This window comes from Cladophialophora carrionii (genome assembly GCF_000365165.1).
Source record: "Cladophialophora carrionii CBS 160.54 unplaced genomic scaffold supercont1.10, whole genome shotgun sequence".
Classification (NCBI taxonomy): domain Eukaryota; kingdom Fungi; phylum Ascomycota; class Eurotiomycetes; order Chaetothyriales; family Herpotrichiellaceae; genus Cladophialophora; species Cladophialophora carrionii.
Genome location: NW_008481817.1, coordinates 158,955 through 177,520, shown reverse-complemented (window position 1 = coordinate 177,520; position 18,566 = coordinate 158,955). Strand labels below are relative to the sequence as shown.

Here is an 18,566-nt window from a genome sequence, read left to right as displayed (position 1 = left end):
TCAGCACACTTGACCCTCAGCACACTTGACCCTCAGCACACTTGACCCTCAGCACACTTGACACTCGTGCCACATGCATAACGGCCCCCTAATTTTAACGCAATTCGAGTCCCTCCCGTGGATCGCCGTATGGAGTGCGAATCCATCCATGGCATATGGTGGTCATAAGGCGATATGTCATAACAGCAAGACCACAGCCATGATTCAGCCAAACAGACACCACAAAACCATGCCTCCTCCACAATGTCCTCTTGGTAATTGACAACACGACACAGTGATGCCACTTGTGCAACTGCTATGCTCCTTTCTCAAGCCAATGGCAAGACAATCCTTTTGGCCGTCTTGACGTTCAGCCACTTGATAATGTTTGGATAGCGGCATTTTCGAGCAACGAGCACAAATTCGTGGTCGTTCCGGCAATTCGGCTTGTTCTCTACTTCTCCGTCTTCCCTTGCCTCCTGGCTCGAACCGTCGCCATGGATCTCATCAGACCATGAAGCTGTCTCCAGCACTGTGCCCATCACCCCTGCGATGTTAGCCTTGTTTCTGAAGAACAGGTAGACCAGATCTGGTTGCTCGTCGTCGCTGAAGTCCATGCACATCCTGATCATGCGCTTGGTCGGCTCCATGCGATTGATTAGACAGGCTGCGACATGCCTGTAGACGGCGACAAACCCCTCCCTCATCGGCTTGTAATGTTCCAGATACTTGACGCTGTATCTTGGCAGGTGGAAAATTCCCCAATCACACTTCTCCAAGAACTCTCTCCCTGACATTTCAAGCAAGTCCTCAAGGCGATCACATTCCATGGCGGCCGCCATATATAAGGAAAAATTCATGCGGGGGCTTATGTAGCCGTCACCGCACTTGTTACAGGTACAGCCATAGCGAAACCGTTCGAGATCGTCCTCTGAGTCGATTTCAACGTTCTTCAACAAGCCTATGCATCTTGCTTGGTTGAGCGTATGGCCGCGGAACTTGTCGGCTTCGTAGACCACCGAAGCACCGACCAGTGCCCTCGTCCGCATAATCTCGAGTTTCTCGAGTAGCGCCTCCAGAGGCTCAAACCTGCTCGAATTGCGCATTCTCAGCAAGTGATCCGAGCAGGACTGCTTCATGATCCAGGCTAGGCTCTTGGGAAAGAACTGCAAGCTGGCCAGATGCAGCAGTGTATTCTTCTCCTGGTCCGTTGCTAGCCATCGCAGGTCGTCGGATTCCACGTGCCGATATTGCCGCCGAACAAGTGCCAGGAATTGCTTGTCAGAACGGGCACTTTGGATAGAGTCTGGCAGCATGTTTTCGACCCGGTCGAGACCGTGAGGATCACGGTCGCGTTCTACAGGCAGGACCGCATCGATGTTACCTGCTATGCACGGGAGGCCAAACCACATCGATAACCCTATCCGACGGAAACCGAGCGACCGTGCCCACGGAGTCGCCGCAGGATCACACTGGTCGAGAACCTTCGCTCTGAACAGGCCGCCTGACGTCCACAAGAGAGTCTTGAGCAGATCCTGGAAATGGCTGTCCTTGCAGGATTGAGGCCAGAGAACGGCCACGAAATTCGCTCCTTTGGTTTTGCGTCGTGCAACCTCGAAGAGTATTCTCACCATTGCTTTTCCCAATCCCTGCCGTCGATACTGCTCGTCGACCGCCACGTCTTCAATGAGCAAGATGTCGTGCTCATCGAGTTGTTGTTGCCAGACTCCGGACCGCTTCCAATATTCATGACGCTTATAGGTTTCTTTCAGTCTCCCATACTGGTCGAAGAGGTCGAATGCCATCAGAGTTGACTCGTCAAAGGGCTTACACATTTGGTAGTGAAAGGAACTTCGAAACGTCTTTCTTCTGATCAGCTTGGCTCCACAGAACCCGACACGACTCGTGCACGTGTCCCTATCTATTACCGGACGAGCAGGTGTTGCAACGACGTCGATGGTTTCTAGCCAGGGTATGCCCGCGAACTCGTCATAGTGCGCCAGTTCATCTCGGAGGTAGCCGACGTCAAAAGGCTCAATTGTGTGGTTTCCTAAAGTGGGCTGGAACCGGGGGTCGTCTGCAACAGTAGGGTACTCGTCATCATCGAAGCCCTTGTCATGACTGTCCTCGAATTTGGCAGATCCGGTCGTCGCGAGGTAATCAAGTGGATCCCCTTCCGCACAGGTAGAGGCAGGTTCGGGGTCAAGAGACTCTGCTTTATGCCTGGAGTGTATTCTCACTTTAAACTTGAATCGTTCACCAGATAACGGGACCGAAGAAGGCTGCGGGAGTTGGGCCAGTGTCTGTTTACCGATCAGAACGAGGCTCTGCCTTGGGAACTCAACTTACCTCATTGATCTCTGGCACTTTCGTGGTGCGAGGGACCTTTGACACAGACATGCTGACTGCGCAGTCGTCCTCGAGCCGCCGCTTGTTTGACTTCATCGTGGTTTGAGTAGATGAGGTGCAGGGGAAGGAAAGCTTCAGAGAGAAGTGGCGAGCTCGTCCGGTGAAGCAGGACAGGTGTCGGACAAGGCGGAGGACGTTCACTGAAGGAAGAACATATACATAGCCTGCAGAAAACTGGTTCAATGGCACCGCAGTAAGAGCGCAAGAGGAAAGCAAATCAGGCTTCAAATGGGGAGAAGCAGCAACGCGGTCACGCACAAGTGAGGCAGTCGCGAGCTGGCAAAGTCACCATGAGTCAGGAGTCAGTGGACTTCATTCACACGGCTTCATGGACCCGTGAAGCATTATGCGTGCGTCTCATATACCTACACATTGTACAGGCGGCCTCAGACCTGCCTGTCTATGGGTTTCGATGCTGGAGGTTGTCAATGGGTCGAAAAGCTGAACATGGATATCGTCACAGTGCGTCATCTAGGGGGTCGTGCTCGACCGGAGCAACTTACTTACCAGCGTCGTGTTTTATATGGCTGCGCAGACAGTCCCGAAGCGCATCCCGCGGCTTCTGAACGCTGTGGGGAAAGAGCAAAGAGGCGCCAAAAAGGGGTGGTACATGTTCCGGGGGAACAGGCCCGCATCCGATGCACCTTCAATGAGAGATATTTCTGACCCGACGACGATGACTTTTGCCAGGCACACCCTTCATATACCCCATCGTCCGTAGACTACCATCTGCTTGTCGACCTCGTCTTCTCGAATACCAAACCCTCGACCGCAGATTCGAAGTGCTCCGGGCTCAATAAGCTCCAGTATGGCGACTGCAAAAGGCCTCAAACAGATCCTCACCAAAGCACCTACCGACGTGGTCATCCTCTCCTCCCTGCGGACACCCGTCACCCGTGCGGTCAAAGGCGGCTTCCGCGATGCCCACGACCACGAACTCCTCATGCACGTCCTGCGCGCCACATTGGCCGCCAACCCGAGCCTCGACCCCGCGAAGATCGACGATGTAGCCGTGGGCGTGGTCCTTGCCGAGCTGGGCGGCAGCAAAGCCGCGAGGATGGCGCAGTTGCACGCTGGCTTCAACGATCGGACGGGCCTGCATACCGTGAATCGAGCATGCAGTTCGGGACTTCAGGCAGTAACGAATATCGGCAACTCCATTGCGGTGGGGCAGATTGATGTGGGCGTGGGCGCAGGCATGGAGAGCATGACCAAGAACTATGGCAGCAAAGCTATCCCCGTCAATCTGTGGGACGAGCTGAGGAACAGTCCTATCGATAATGCCCGGGATTGTATCATGCCCATGGGGCTGACGAGCGAAAATGTCGCGAAGAGATACGGCGTCAGTCGAGAGGATCAGGACGCCTTTGCTGCCGAGTCGCACCGCAAGGCATCAAAAGCACAAAAGGCCGGGTTATTTGATTCGGAGATCATCCCCGTCAAGGTCAAACAGACCGAGCCTGAACACTCCGACATGCCAAAGGAAGTGGTGGTCGACAAGGACGATGGTATCAGACATGACGCCAGTGTCGAGAAGATGGCCAAATTAAAACCCGCCTTCTCCAAGGACGGTTCGTCAACGGCAGGAAACTCGAGTCAGATCTCCGACGGCGCCGCCGCCACGTTAATGATGCGGCGGTCAACGGCCAACGAGCTGGGACTGACGAAGAGCATCATCGGCAAGTGGGCTGGCTCGCAAGTTGCCGGTTGCAGACCCGATGAAATGGGTATTGGGCCTGCTATTGCCATTCCCAAGCTGATGGACTACACGGGCCTGAAGACCGAGGACGTCAATGTCTGGGAAATCAACGAGGCCTTCGCCAGCCAAGCCCTCTATTGCATCAGGAAACTCGGACTGGACATTGAAAAGGTTAACCCGAGAGGAGGTGCCATTGCTCTCGGTCACCCCCTAGGCATGACGGGTACTCGACAACTTGCCACTCTTTTGCCCCAGTTGCAGGAAGGACAAGTCGGTGTGGTGAGTATGTGCATCGGTACCGGCATGGGCATGGCCGGCCTTTTCGTCAGAGAGTAGGCTCTCTTCCGGCCCGGGGTTGTATAAATCCGCGACATGGCAAGGCGTTTGACGGCGCAGTTGAAAGGCAAAAGTCTTGAACATGCGCTCACGTGAGAGTTCTCAGCATTTGTATCGGAAGAATCAGTCTACCATGTCAACGGCATATAGTCGAGCAATTTCAGTATACATTGTCTTGTCCCTTTGTGATTGTCCTTCCCTGGTATTTGTACACAGCATTCATCTTGTCATATAAAGGTGTGATGCATTCCCTTCGAAGGCTCAGTTCGCATCGTAATCACAAGGGGCGACATCTGCCATCGCATACGACACAACGCTGCGACCATATAAACGCTTCATGGCACAGCCCTTTCTGGGAACTACCCTTGTCACACCACGCCACCCTCGTCCTTGCGCCACGTCTCACCAGCGGGCACGAGTTTGGGAATCGGGTACACCGGTAAACCGCGATTCTCGAGTTCGCGCTTGATGACCTTCCATCTTCCGATTTCCATCTCGCGGTCGACTTGGGTCTCGCGGCGGGGGAAGATCATCACGTTCGGACCCAAGGGTTTGAACTTGGGCTTTTGCTTGCCGGCTTTTGCGTCCGTCGCTTCGGTCGTGGGGACGGCCGTGCCGGTGTGCGCCTGCAGGCCTTGCTCGGCGAGGAGCTTCTCGCGAGCAGCGAAATCCACCGCTTTTTTCTGCTTGGCGAGAAGGACTTCCGCGAATTTTTTGGGCTTGGGCTTTGCGGATTGGGTGAGTAGGTCGATGAATGCGACTAGAGGTTTATTACCGCGGAGCACGGTGTTGAGGACAGGATCCGGCACGCGATGGCCGGTCAGTTCGGAGAAACGTTTGAGGATCTGTGTGAACAGTGAGCCGGAGCTGCGAGAACGTTGTTTGGATGGGGTACCGCATTGGAGCAGGAACATACAGCAAAGGTAGTAGGGTCGTGAAAATCAAATCTCGCGTCCTGCAGCTGTTCTTCAATCTCAGAGACCGAGAACTCCACCTCTGAACCTTGCTCCCTCGCTGCCTCGGATCCTGCCTTTGTCTGTTTGAGAGTCCCATGAGGATCGTCCAGATGCGATATTGTACCCGTGCCTGACAGCTGGATTTTAAGAGATGCCATGCCACCAGCAAAATTCGGTGGGCCGTCTGTGTGAATGGTCTTTGGGTCTCTGTTGAGTTGCTTGAGCGCGAGGCATTCGACAATGGAGATCCAGAGGAGGGAGAGGAATTGGTCGCGTTGAGGAGGTGTTGCCTGGGTAGTATCTAGCCATCTATGTAGGTGCTCTCGTTAGCTCTCTCGCTTGGGTTTGTCTGAAAGCTGTCCTGGTAGTACTCACGGCTCGTAATCATCTTTTGCATCCGGGAGGAGATCTTTCCAATGTCCTTGGTGGCCCATGTGTTCCAGCCCGTCCCATGTTGTTGCTTCCACGTAGGGTTCCATTGAAACGCCTTCTTCTGCCGGTGCGGGTTCCTCCATTTGCTGAGTGCGCCCCGCGAAAGAACTGAGTGAAACAAGGCGCCGTTGCTCCCGTGGATGACCTGAAGCTTGCCGTCTATCTGGTCGAGAGGATAGAGTCGTCCTGTACCGAATTTGCTGGCATTCTCGCTTGAGTACATGTCGACACGTTCGACAGACATATTGTGGAGTTGTTGCAACCGAGAGGCCCTTGCTTAGAAGCTGAGGAGCCCTCACCGCAGAGGCCATGGTGTTAGACCAAAAAGCTATCAGCGTTGCGCCGGGGAGGAAAACGCAAGTGGCAGAGGGAAATAAATCATGTTGAATGAAGTTCGGCGCGATTCAAGGCGGACAAGTTTCATTTACGTCGAATCAATAACAACGAATGGCAATCTACGGTGGATTCTTTGTAAGCGGATCTGCATTATGGCTTTTCTCCAGGTGAGGACGAGCCTCAAGTCTAGTGGTCTGCAATGAGATGCGATGTGATGCAAATGCAAGGTTTTCATAATCACGAGCGGCTTCCTGTCGTGCTGTGAGATCTCGTCCAGCGCTCGAGAGAAGCCATCCTGTTTATCCCGTCCAATCCATCAGACGTTGAGAACATCAAACCTGACACCTTCACAGTCAGAACAGCTCATAGTGCATCTGGCAGTCATAATGCCTGCACGAGCACAAAATCCCCTGCGCGTTGCACGACTCGTTCGACACCTTTGCCAGCTGATATCTCTTCAGTTCTGCGGTCTTGTCGGGCGCAGTGGAAGCTGTGTGTGGATGATGATATGCATGCTTCTCCTCGCTGGTCCCAGAAGAAGCTGAGTCCCCTCCTTCTCCACTGCCTTGCTGCTTGACCTCCGACTCCTCGACCAGCTCCGGGACAGGTGGAATCGCGTCCTGCTGCCCAACGGGAGACAACCAGCCGTACTTCATCATGACGATCTCACGAAGTCGGGCGTGGGTCTTGAACTGATGCACCACGTGCTGGACCTGTCCCTTTTCATTAAGGATCTCGCCCCACTCGCTGAACAGGACCATGGGCGTAGTGCCGACCGTGCCAAACAGTGCGTCCGCGTTTGGCACCAATTTGGCCCTCCCGATACCCTTCTTGCTCAGCTGTGCGTCTAGAAGCCCGGAGTAGTAGATGTGGATGTGCATGGCCTGGTCGTTGCAGCTCCAGGCTGACGCCGCAAGCTCCTCGGCCATCAAGTCCAGATAGATTTGCATGGCTGGTGCGGTACCGTAGGTCGAGCCGGCACAGATCCGGTCCAGAGGCATGTAGACCGATGAGACGTTGTGATTGATGGCGTTTGACAAGGCACAGCCGTCAAACCATCGAACGTGCACGCTGCATTGCCCGATCTTCAGCCCTCGCCATTCGGCGAAGTAGAGCAGCTCGGCGCCAGGGTCCACCGCCATGGCAAAGGGGTTGCGTTGGAAGACAACGTCCAGGTCGATGGCTAGCACTTTGTCGTATTGGCCGGAAACTTTCCTCAAGTACTCCGACCATCCCTTGAAGCGGCACAGGACGACATTTACGCCGCCGAGGTCTGGGAGTGCTGGGACGAGTTCCAGGGCGGGATACCGTTGCAGAAGCACCTTGAACGCTGGCGAGATCTCTTCCAGGGAGTGCGCTGGTACCAGGACGTGCACATGGACAGAGGCTGGCGGACATGCCTTTGCGCGCTGGCTTGACAACAGTTCCTCGCCAAGAGCAACGTCGAGTGACTGCATGAAGACGAAGATCTGGTCTTCCAATTTTTGCCCATCAACTGCGCTGAGGATCAGATTCGGCTTCCCGACAGTGCACCCTGAGTCGGCGGAATCCAGGGAAAGCGAGCTGTGGTGTCCAATTGGCTTCGAGGCCGTTGTTAATGCCGCATTGTCTCGAGTCTGGGTAGTCAGATGAAACGTCGAAGTCGTCGTCGTGGGAGAAATCGAGGCATGCTGGTGACCAGTCGTGTGGGTTTTGGCTCCAGTGTATTTAAGTGGGCCATGCAACGAGTGCGCAACGGTGTGCCACAGGTTCGCAGTATCCAATCTGGAATGAACCAACGGTGGCCCGATGAAGGCAAAGTAAACGAGGGACAGCCCGAGGATGATAATCCCACAGAGCGTCGGCAGTCTGCACCAAGAAATCATGATGGTAGATGCATGAAGGTGAGGGACCAAGATGTTCCTCGAAAGGTTGTAGCAGAAACTTCGAGGGGGAGTCATGCAAGGGATGTGCTGACACGGTGGTCTCGTAACAGCACTGGCCACGTCGAAGATGTGACCCATCTCTGGCATGCTCCTGCAAGGAATCAGGTGACCAGCCCTTGGGTCGCAATCAATGCTTGAAGAGGGTTTCATTGTTTCCTCTCCCCATGCCGTCCAGGTCTTGCCGAAGTGCGTTGAACGGTAAGTGCCTGTGGTGTCTCTGATCCAATGGTGGACGTACACTTCACGTCCAGCGGAGCAATCCGTCGCCGCCATGACAGGTCCACTCCGGTCCAGAGCTCAGTTGCTGAAAACAGGGCTGTGGTATGCCATGCTGGGCAGAAGAACAATTGTTTTGGATGGATCATCAAATGCGAAAACAAGGTGCTGATAAAGGCGAAGTGAAAGCTGTCGAGCCCGTGCCGTGCCTATGATGACGCCAGGACGTGCGTCGTAATGAAGGAGCAACGATGAAGCGAGGAGCCCCTCAAACTCGTGCCTCAAAGTGACATGGTATCCAACAAGCTCGTAATGCCCAGCTCGGCCTCTTGCACATGCAGCTGCTCCAGCCCGTTCATTGCACGGGACCACCTCATTAGCAGACCCTCCCGATCGGGCCAGGCGAAGTCCTCGGCCCTTAGTGCATCCAGTGCTCCGGCGTCCATCTCAAGGGCAAGAATCTTCAGGAGTGCAAAAGCTATGAGGAACCTGGGGTCTCTGCGCCCCTCCTGGTAGCTGGTGACCGAGTCGCAGAACATTCGGTCGACTTCCGCTTGTCGCACTGTATACGTCGCCCGGTGATCGGAGACTTCAGTCAGCAGGCTCTGGTATGCTTGTTGGCTGAGTGGTGTGGCAAGTATCTGCTCCAGCTGGCCGGAGATGATATAGTCCCAGACCTCTGAGTAGAGGACTCTGCGCTTGTTTTCGAGACCGGGCATCGGCGGCTGATTAAACCGAGTCATCTTCGAGGCAATGGGCATGATGATGGCTGCCCTTTCGAATTCTTTCAAGGCCTTGAGTAGATTGCCAATGAGCTCTCGTAGCGATCGGGTTGCCTCCTCTGCAAGAGCGTTCCAGGCTGCGAGAATCTTGGAGATGTGCCTCGAATCGTTCAGTCGATCTGCGACCTCTGCTGAAGTCGCCTCGGATTCTTCTCCGGCCAGGAACGTTTGTAACCAACACCACATGTTGTTCAGCATGCGATATTGCAGCCACCTGAATTTTGCGTAGTCGGCAAGGTGAGCGGTAAAGTCGAGCAGCAAGCATATCGCATCGTCGATGGTCTTCGGAGTTTGTAGGCTGGAGGAGTTCGATCTTAGTATACTGCCGCACCTGAGCACCGTCCACGGGAGACACAGGTGAAACCTCAGTTCGTCGTCAGGAAGTCGCGGAAGCGAGGGCAATATGCGTCCTGACAGCCCGGTATGTTCGAGAAAGTCGCATGTCGCGTGCCAATGGCCGTGTCCGCCACACTGACCGCACCTGGCATCTTCCACGAGCTGGATCGGTGTAACTTGCGACGGTATTTCCCCATCAGTAGTGGGCTGCATTCGTTGAAAGACACGTAGACTCTCAAGCCGGCCGGTCAGCGCAGAAACGGATTGCTGGTCCATCTTGGTGTCTATGGTCGCCGCGTCATGAGAATGTAGGTCGCGGAATGTGAGAGCAAGTCGCTGAGTTAAGAGCCGATGTCGATGCAAAGCCAGTGACAGTGACTGACTGGCCATGTGACTAGATCCACTGCCTTGAGAGACCAATTCACTGCCCACCGTTATGTCCTCACGTGGGTGCCTTAAGTGAAGACAGCCTGGATCCGGCATCCTGCTTGGTGTCTGTAAGTGAAGCCTCCGCTCTTCCATGGCCAGTTCGCTGAGACTCCTGCCGCACCCGGGTGATACTCTCGAAATAGTATACCTGCTTACCTGCACAGCGACCAGTTTATACCCGGGCAAGCATTTTATCTGCTCAACAAATAATCACATATGTATCCAGGTGGTTGGTTTGATCCAAGCCGGCTTCGTGTTTACCTCTCCACTGCCTCAGGCCGTGTCCTGCACAGTGCAAGGACGGGGATTGACGTCAAACTGTAACCTCTTTGTCTCACTAGTGGTGCCTCAGCAATCAACCCTTGGAGGTATTAGTTCGCAAGAAGGGATTGCACTCACCAAGACGGCATGGAGAATATCATCAGTTGGTGCAATAGGCCATTCCTCACCAAGGTCTTATGGCCATAACCAGTGTATTTGTGTTGAATAGTGACACCAATTGCCGACATCTCACACACAGCTGTCCGAAACGGGTGGCTATTTCCCCTCAGTAATCAATTTGTTTTCGTATTCGTCGATGCTTGCACAAGTGGACACCGGCAATCGTATTTCAGTGGCTGAGATCCAGACGCAACAGATCGTCCCAACGGCTGTTTTCTTGCCATGCTCTGAAGAGACCGATCTTGATCTCCGGAGGTGTGCTCCTCTTGGAAAGAAGCTTGCTCTGGAAGACGAGCAGCGTTGTATGACCAGTTCGCAAATATAGGAGGATGATGTGGTATGATGGCAGGGTTCGTGATGTGAGACATAGAGGGTAGCGAACTATTCAAAAGGGTTCCACGTGTAATATGAGAATGGGCCAAGGACGGTGTTTTCGATATTTTGCTCGTCATTCGCCGTTGGAATAAAGCTTTCAATGCCGGAAGTGATGCACAAATAATTGCCAAGTGCGCTTCAATGTCGGTCAATGCCTGTAAAGACAGTCAGCATCTCCTCCAAGAATTTAAGTGTATACCTTACAAACGTCGGCCACCCATACCAAGTAACGTCATGGGTAGTGGGCCCCAGCTGGTAGTTGGAGGTAACCTTCACGAGGAATATCAACCTTGCAACACCGATTCCAGCTGTCAATAATCCAGCAGAGAATAAGGCGTACGGGCTGAGTCGTTGTCGGCTTGTCGTGTTGAGATTTCTGACCAACAACATTGGCAAGAGGGAGGCATATATGTCGGAGAAAACTGAGACTGCCGCCGAGAACAAGATGGGAATCTGCTCGTTGCCGCATCTATACTTTCCAGTATAGTCGGTGTTGTAGGATTTCCAGTAAGAAACAAGCGGGCGGCAGACAAACACCAGTTCCAGGCCCAATCCAACAGTGAAAGCGATTGTCAGGACGACCGAACCAAGTACTGTGGCTTCTGGCTGATATCTTGCGGTAGACTAGTAAGATTGGAGTCTTCGTGCAAGAGTTGCCGAGTAAGAAGAAAAGCTCAATCAACCATGCGGACAGCCGAACTTACTCCAGTCGATCTATCGGAATATCCCAGAGATGCATATTCCAGCCCCAATTTGTAAGGCCCTTGTATTCCACGAAGGTCTACCCAATGGATAATACCTGAGGACGTCAGCGATGTTTCCGAGGCTGCTCTGGGCGGAAAATCATACAAACCGGCCAGCAGCAGTGCATCGTCAATGCCCACAGACTTGGCGAGATGCAAGCGAGAGTATAGCCTCAGTCCAACACCACTGTCCTCATAGCACAAGTGGTGATGAAAAGCGCAGCCCCGGCCCTTGTCTCAGGATTGACGTAGTTCGGAGGAGGCCAACTCTCTGGGCGGGATGAAGCTGCCATTGCAGAGATTCAATGCTGCGTTGTGCTGATCAGCGTGGAAGAGGCGAGTGCTGATAAGACACAACCAAGAAAGTTCCCTGAAAGATTTCAACTGTGGAAGGTACATCGAAAGTCAAGTTTGAGCTGTTCTTCAGAGTCTAGTTTGCACAACCAAACAGCTCGATTCTGAATGATAGCCCGGGGATCGTGATGCTGATTATCCGGAAGTTCAGCGTGACTTTTGTCGTTTCCTGGTGCGAGAGGGAAGATCGAGTAACAATTCACGTTCCTTCTTGTCTGATAATGTGCACTGGAGACAAGAGTGAGCTCTGGTGATGCTTGCAAATATCCGGGGTTCACCAACTCAACTTCAATTCACCCCATAACTACCTTCTGTGAATGCAGTATTCGTCCTGGCATTGCTCCAGCAATACCGGCCAATATCGTAGCTGACGAAACAGTCTCGGCTCTGGAACATCTGGAAGAAATGGTGAAAACTAGCTGCCAGCGGTGCGACATGGGAATTCTGTACACCCCGAGGCTATGCCGGACTTGCTTTCTTGAGTCGATGGGTGAAGTCTGCACTGTTCGTGTGGTGACAAGTAAAGATTCAGATTTGTGTGGAACTTACTCCCTGATGCGCTGGGTGTTTGGTGGCTGCCCACACGGCACAGGCACATTCATGTAGACATTGTACATGATTGTCTGTAGGAAGGCCTTTGTTGGCTCTCAACAACAACCAAACCAGTGAGCAAACATGATTCCACGAAAGCTGAGCGACACAATGGTCGAGGCTGCGTTACAGTTCCGTTAGTATTCCGCTGCTGTAACGCAGCTGGCAGGGTTATAGAAGGAGAAGACGATTCATAGACTGTCATCGTTTTGCAAAGCCCGAGGATGGAACCATGGAGGCCTTACAAAGTCGACTTCGACAACGGCGGGGTTCGAAAGGCCATGTTCACAATGGAGACAAAGTTATGGATTGGCTGGATTTCCTTGCGGCGCGGTCGCATGGCGCCCGGCGTGTCTTGACCATGGCTTACTGTCTAGGAGCAAATGCAGTACCTAGGGCAGCACGGTAGCGGAGGTAGGGCCCGACGAATATATACTGTGTACGAACGCCTGTGTGAGAAGTGCAAGAAGAAGTCAGTTTGTCCTTTGGGTGATCGAAATGGATATACACTAAAGGTTTCCTGCTCCCCCGTACCAATCTCTTGAATGACGTAAAGTGCTTGGCGCTCCACCCAATCTCAAATCTGAGCCGAACTTGAGCTCGAAGTCACATTCTCGTCGAGCCATTGCAGCATATCTTCCATGACGGTGCCAGTCTTGATTGTTGAATGGCTCGAAACTTCTCCGTCCCTTGCGGAGGAGACGTCTATCTCACCTTCGCTATTGCGGAGCCAGCACTACGAGCCCAGGGTCTGAGTCTTCAGACCTGGACATCCTCTCTCGTTCTTGCAAGACTGCTTCACAAAATTGCCGTCGACTTTTCCTCTCCTACTCCTGTCCCTGTACTGGAACTCGGAGCCGGCACCGGACTCGTTGGTCTGTCAGCAGCTGCCTTATGGAAAGTGCCAGTAATCCTCACAGACTTGCCTCCTTTCGTTTCTGGGCTGGCTGGCAATGTCAATCTGAACGCAGCGACAGTGAAGGGGTCTGTTCACTGCGGGTCGCTCGACTGGAGCCAGCCAGACTCTTTGATTCTTCAAGATGGCAGCCATTACGAAGCTGATAAGCACCCAGCTCGTATAATCCTTGCAGCGGACACGGTATATTCCGAAGAACACCCTGAATTGCTATCTAAGACCATCTTGAAATGGCTAGCTCCAGGTCCGTCTTCCCGTGCCATATTGACATATCCTCTGCGTGTGGCCTACCTCGACCAAATTCGAGAGTTATGGGATCTTCTCGAAGCAGGTGGTCTGGAAGCGATCATGGATGGTCAAGAGCAAGATGATGATGTCCACGGTTGGGACGATGAATGTCTCTGTGAATGGAGTGTCTGGAGGTGGAAGCAAGACGGCGGCCGAAGAGAGCGGGTAGTGGAAGAACACGAATAGTGGAAGAATATTGGCTAAGCACGTGGCTCTCCTTTAACCCGTGTCAAGCGAAATCCGACTTCATCTGCGACGGCCAGCCGTAGCTCTCACAGCGTCACAAAGAGCAGTACGGATGGCAGGAGACAGCTTTGGAAAGGCATTGGGAAAATGTTGAACCTGGGTCAGGAAATCTGCAGGCGGGTTGCTGTGAGCTGCACCTAGCCACCTTCCTAACACGACAGGCTATCGCCCGCAAACCCGTTATCATCTGCCTTTTCTCATGTGGAAGCGGGAATACGCCTCTGAATGCATGCAATTGGTGTAGCTTGGACTGCTGATGCGATTGTAGGCTCGAGGACAATGCTGCGCAGTCGATTCTTTGCCTAATTGGGCGATAGCGTATGTCGTGATCGGATATCACGATGGTATCATCACCACTTACTCCAACGACGACGCCTGGGATACGCCAAGACATACCGCATCTGGGAAGTTTTGTGGAGATACGACCACGCAGCTGCGTTTTGCTGTCGATACCTTGCCCACGTGGAGTGGTTGATCGGCGTCAACACGGCGTTTGTGCAGCTGGTTCCACGACCACCGGAGCAAAGACCGCCGAGGAGGTTGTTGAGAACACATATATGACGGCGGAAGCCTCGTATTCTAAAGCTGGGCTTCCGGTTAAGCTAGAGCCAAGCAAAAAACAAGATGGCTGCCAACGAAGCTTCAATCGAGGCGGACAAAATCACTGCGGTTCAAGGGAGTCCAGTCTCCGGTGCAAGTACACCTTACCGCTCTTCCGACCTCGACGATGACTACCATTTGTACAAGCGTAGCGACGATCAGGAGTTGGACATCATCGAGTCCAAAAGAGTCCTCCGCAAGCTGGATTTCCGGATCGTGCCAATCCTCTTCCTGATCTATTTGATGCAATATCTCGACAAGAATGGGATCAACTATGCCAGCGTTTATGGGCTGCAGGACGGAACGAATCTGCACGGCCAAGATTACTCCTGGCTGGGATCGATCTTCTACTTTGGTATGCTTCAGCATATGGTCTCCCGGCGCACAATCACCCACTAAACTTTCAAGGTTATTTATGGGCGCAGTATCCTGCTGGCTATGTCCTGCAACGACTTAGGGTTGGAAAGGTGATTGGAATAACGACCATTTCATGGGGCATTATCCTTGTCACGACGCCGGCTTGTTCCAGTTTCGCCGGAATCGCCGTCAACCGGTTTCTGCTGGGGTCTTTCGAGGCGGTAGTCAACCCGGGGTTTATTCTCATCATGAGCATATGGTACACGACTTCAGAACAGCCTTTGCGGCTGGAGGCCTACTACTGCACGAATGGCGTCGCAACCATGTTTGGAGGGTAAGTGTGGCAAGACTATTGAGCAAGTCGTCGGAGTGCTAATGCCACATCAAGCCTGATCGGATATGCCGTCGGCCACATCACCACCGGCCTGCCACGCTGGATGTATGTCTTCATCATCTTCGGCAGCATCAGTATTGCTCTGGGGATACTTGCTCTCATTTTCCTCCCGGATCAGCCGTCCACTGCCAAATTTCTCACCGATGCCGAAAAGGTCATCGCCGCGAAAAGAGTCTCGGCCAACCGTCAAGGGATCAAAAACCGCCATTTCAAGCGTTACCAAGTGATTCAAACCATCCAAGACCCGAAGACGTGGATTCTCTTCGTCATGGCAGTGGGTGCACAGGTTCCCAATTCTGCCATCACTCAATTTACATCGCTGGTCATCAAGTCATTCAACGTCGACACTCTCGGGACTCAGTACTTGCAGATCCCCGGAGGCGCAATCCAATTTCTCGCCCTGCTGGGCGGAGGCATCATCTGCTCAAGGTGGCCGAATCTGCGTTGCCCGACGATGATTGTTGCCAACACGATTTGCATCATCGGAGCCTCGCTCCTTGTCGGGTTGCCTGACAGCAACAAATGGGGTCGACTCGTCGGTCTCTGGCTTTGCTTTTTCCAGGGTCTCGGATTCAGCATGAGTTTGACCATGGTGAGCTCCAACATTGCAGGGTATACAAAGAAGCAACTCACGGCAGCGATACTGTTCACGGGCTACTGCGTCGGCAACATCATCGGGCCTCAGACCTTCAAATCAAGCGACGCTCCAGCATATCACTCGGCCTACGTCGCGATGCTGGTCGGCTATATCATCAAACTGGTGTCCATCATTGTTTTGTACATTTACATGTACCTCGTGAACAAAAAGCGGGACCGCGAGGCGGCAGCATCTGGCGTGGTGGATCTGGACGAGGAGAAGGAAGCCATCGAGCGCGGTATGCACGATGTTACTGAGCTGGACAACAAGGGATTCCGGTATTCCCTGTGAGCGTGTCGCAGCAGGATCTGGAGGCCCCCGGGGATGTCGCCCCGGGCGCCCACGTTCTGCAGTATCAATGTAACGAGCCTCTCCTTCTTGTCCACCCAAGTATTACAGGAATGTTACTGTGCTTTTGAAACCACCAGCCTTGAAGTCACGACGGGGAATCGGCAGGCGGGGCGCTGGGATGTCTCGTATACTTCTCGCTGTCCAGTCTGCCGTGGCATGATGGGCGACCGTTTTATATTTGCTTGATGCCAGCCCTTCTCGGTACGGTGACTTCAAGCTCACGGTGCTTTGAGAGGTAAGATCGAGCAATATTGCGAGAGACGTGAAATTTGAGGCGTCAGAGACACTCTGAGGATTCATAGTCTCCAACGTTCCCCCGGAACGATTCGTTCATCGTTGCTTAGATGGGATCCGTCGCCGGCTATTTCGCCTGTGGTGGCAGATCAATACTAGCGGCTTTGTGCGTCGAGTGAAGCGGGTGAATGAAGGAGCTAGAAAACCTGTATCGGACAACGCTGAGCCTGATGAGCGCTTACACGGTCGTGATATTGAGAGCCAGATGGCGCTCATAATTTATGGAAAACCCATGCATTTGCATCCCGTCGCTTCGCATTGCAGACCACTCGACTTGGGCCCTTGCTTGCCTCGTTGTTGCCGCGGTACGCCCATCCCTCGCTTCTTTCCCTCTACCAGCCTGTCTCCCTCCCTCCCTGTTTGCACATCCCTTTGCGTCGTCAAATCACGCACCGACCTTCTGCACGGGCAACCCTTTGAGATCTTCCACCGTGTACTCATCATGACGCTTAAATCCTAGGCCTTCCACGCCACTCACACCATCCTGCCTCCCCAGGGGCGTCATGTCCAACCAGGTGAACGTGTTGATGATGGGCTCGCCACCCCTCGCGTAGCTGCTATAACTATGATATACCTTGCCCTCCTCACCCACGCCAGAGGCCCCGCTGCCACTGCCGCCGCGGATGAACACGGAATGGCCAGGCTGTTCGCCGCGCGCAAAGTAGCCCATGCCACGAGCCTCCAGCTCGTCCTTGGTCTTGAAGTTGTACTTGACGGGCGCGACGGCCTCGTCCTGCGTGGCGCCAAAGTCGTAGTTGAAGCTGCTCCCGAAGGAGCTCACCCAGGGGAAAGTCCAGCCCATGCGAGCCTTGTACGCGTTGATCTTGTCGATGGGGGCGCGACTCACGGCCACGAACGTCGTCGAGTGGCCGTGCAGGTGGCGCAGGTCCGGGATCGAGTCGGCGAACACGGAACAGCTCGCGCAGCCGGCGTCCCAGTCCGGGCTGAACATGAAGTGGTAGATGATCAGTTGGGGCCGGCCGTCGAACAGGTCCGCCAGCGTCACTTTGTTGCCCGCCGCGTCGGTGAAGGTGTACGGCGTGGTGACCTCGACGACGGGGAGGGCGCGGCGTCGGCGCGCCAGTTCGTCGCGCGCGCGGGTGTTTTCCTTCTCAGCCTCGAGCAGCGACAGCCGGAGGGGGAGGTATTCGGCTGGGGAGACGATCTAGGATAGCCATGTCATATGAGCGATGCCGTGGCAGTAACTGGGAAGGGACATGTAATCAATCCACCTGAAAGGTCATGGCCTCCCATGACGCCGGAACTTAGAAAGCAGATCAGACAAGAGAGAGAGGTGGCTCAGATACCTTTACATTGGCCATTTTCTGGTCGCAATACCACCGGTAAGTCGCAGGTGGAATGGATGATTCTGCTGTTGCGGGTTGATGGGCGTTGTGCTCAGAGTATCTTCAGACGGTGTCTTGCTCGCGATCAAACACTGCACTTCTTGATAGAACAGTGAAAGGAAACTGCATCTCTCGCATCACTCCCATCCATCATCTTCCTCTTTATATCTACGAGGCACCAATCTCTTCGACCTCAAGCCTTAGGCTCAGGCTCAGGCTCCAACAAGGTTCATTATTTGATTGTCCCGGCCCCGACGTATTCGAGACCATTTCGATACGGGAGCAAGAGCGCGAACGGAAATGTTACCTGCCTCTCCTCTCTTTACCCCTACTTTACACTAAAGCATGATTGAAAAGGTGAACTGTGTATGCAGATCGCAGCGGGGAGGTAACCCGTACAGCGTCAAGGTCGCGCGACCTCGTATTCGTCTCTTCCACCTCCTCACACCGGCTTAATTAACGCGCCATCAGCTGATTTGGCGTCCAACATCCCTGCCACGCCCTGCATACCCGCCATTTCTGCCTGTTGGGTGCCTGAGGGTTAGCCGGCAATACGACGCCCAGACACGCACACGGAGATGTTGACAAAATGCACCCGCCATTGAGGTGTCGGTGCTGATAAATCACCACCATGGATCGGCTTTCTTGCTTGAGGGGGGAACTCAGCATGAATTGCCAGGGACGAGAACTCTGACAGACCCAGGGGCGCCACGCGTGCATCGAAGCGGGCAGGCACAGACAGGCGCAGACAGGCGCAGACAGGCGCAGACAGGCGCAGACAGGCGCAGACAGGCGCAG

The 18,566-nt window shown here is 53.8% G+C and overlaps 9 protein-coding genes across 9 annotated transcripts; 3 read left to right on the top strand and 6 right to left on the bottom strand.

The window, feature by feature from the left end:
- Positions 1–308: 308 nt before the first annotated feature.
- Positions 309–2,379, bottom strand: G647_09542 (uncharacterized protein; the record flags this gene model as incomplete). The annotated part of the gene is made up of 2 exons (XM_008725536.1): positions 309–2,282; positions 2,329–2,379. 2 exons carry the CDS (start codon positions 2,377–2,379, stop codon positions 309–311), a joined length of 2,025 nt encoding a protein of 674 aa, XP_008723758.1.
- An 817-nt stretch (positions 2,380–3,196) lies between these two features.
- G647_09541 (uncharacterized protein) lies at positions 3,197–4,423 on the top strand (the record flags this gene model as incomplete). The annotated part of the gene is made up of 1 exon (XM_008725535.1): positions 3,197–4,423. One exon carries the CDS (start codon positions 3,197–3,199, stop codon positions 4,421–4,423), a length of 1,227 nt encoding a protein of 408 aa, XP_008723757.1.
- A 368-nt stretch (positions 4,424–4,791) lies between these two features.
- Positions 4,792–6,122, bottom strand: G647_09540 (uncharacterized protein; the record flags this gene model as incomplete). Its single annotated transcript, XM_008725534.1, has 3 exons — positions 4,792–5,268; positions 5,340–5,688; positions 5,755–6,122. The coding sequence occupies 3 exons, from the start codon at positions 6,120–6,122 to the stop codon at positions 4,792–4,794; spliced, it is 1,194 nt and encodes a 397-aa protein (XP_008723756.1).
- Positions 6,123–6,500: 378 nt separating this feature from the next.
- Positions 6,501–8,012, bottom strand: G647_09539 (uncharacterized protein; the record flags this gene model as incomplete). The annotated part of the gene is made up of 2 exons (XM_008725533.1): positions 6,501–7,681; positions 7,826–8,012. The coding sequence occupies 2 exons, from the start codon at positions 8,010–8,012 to the stop codon at positions 6,501–6,503; spliced, it is 1,368 nt and encodes a 455-aa protein (XP_008723755.1).
- Positions 8,013–8,569: 557 nt separating this feature from the next.
- G647_09538 (uncharacterized protein) lies at positions 8,570–9,682 on the bottom strand (the record flags this gene model as incomplete). Its single annotated transcript, XM_008725532.1, has 1 exon — positions 8,570–9,682. The coding sequence occupies one exon, from the start codon at positions 9,680–9,682 to the stop codon at positions 8,570–8,572; it is 1,113 nt and encodes a 370-aa protein (XP_008723754.1).
- Positions 9,683–10,883: 1,201 nt separating this feature from the next.
- On the bottom strand, positions 10,884–11,120 carry G647_09537 (uncharacterized protein; the record flags this gene model as incomplete). Its single annotated transcript, XM_008725531.1, has 1 exon — positions 10,884–11,120. The coding sequence occupies one exon, from the start codon at positions 11,118–11,120 to the stop codon at positions 10,884–10,886; it is 237 nt and encodes a 78-aa protein (XP_008723753.1).
- A 1,886-nt stretch (positions 11,121–13,006) lies between these two features.
- On the top strand, positions 13,007–13,729 carry G647_09536 (uncharacterized protein; the record flags this gene model as incomplete). Its single annotated transcript, XM_008725530.1, has 1 exon — positions 13,007–13,729. The coding sequence occupies one exon, from the start codon at positions 13,007–13,009 to the stop codon at positions 13,727–13,729; it is 723 nt and encodes a 240-aa protein (XP_008723752.1).
- A 684-nt stretch (positions 13,730–14,413) lies between these two features.
- Positions 14,414–16,068, top strand: G647_09535 (uncharacterized protein; the record flags this gene model as incomplete). Its single annotated transcript, XM_008725529.1, has 3 exons — positions 14,414–14,744; positions 14,798–15,080; positions 15,135–16,068. The coding sequence occupies 3 exons, from the start codon at positions 14,414–14,416 to the stop codon at positions 16,066–16,068; spliced, it is 1,548 nt and encodes a 515-aa protein (XP_008723751.1).
- Positions 16,069–16,807: 739 nt separating this feature from the next.
- On the bottom strand, positions 16,808–17,744 carry G647_09534 (uncharacterized protein; the record flags this gene model as incomplete). Its single annotated transcript, XM_008725528.1, has 2 exons — positions 16,808–17,587; positions 17,730–17,744. 2 exons carry the CDS (start codon positions 17,742–17,744, stop codon positions 16,808–16,810), a joined length of 795 nt encoding a protein of 264 aa, XP_008723750.1.
- Positions 17,745–18,566: the final 822 nt, after the last annotated feature.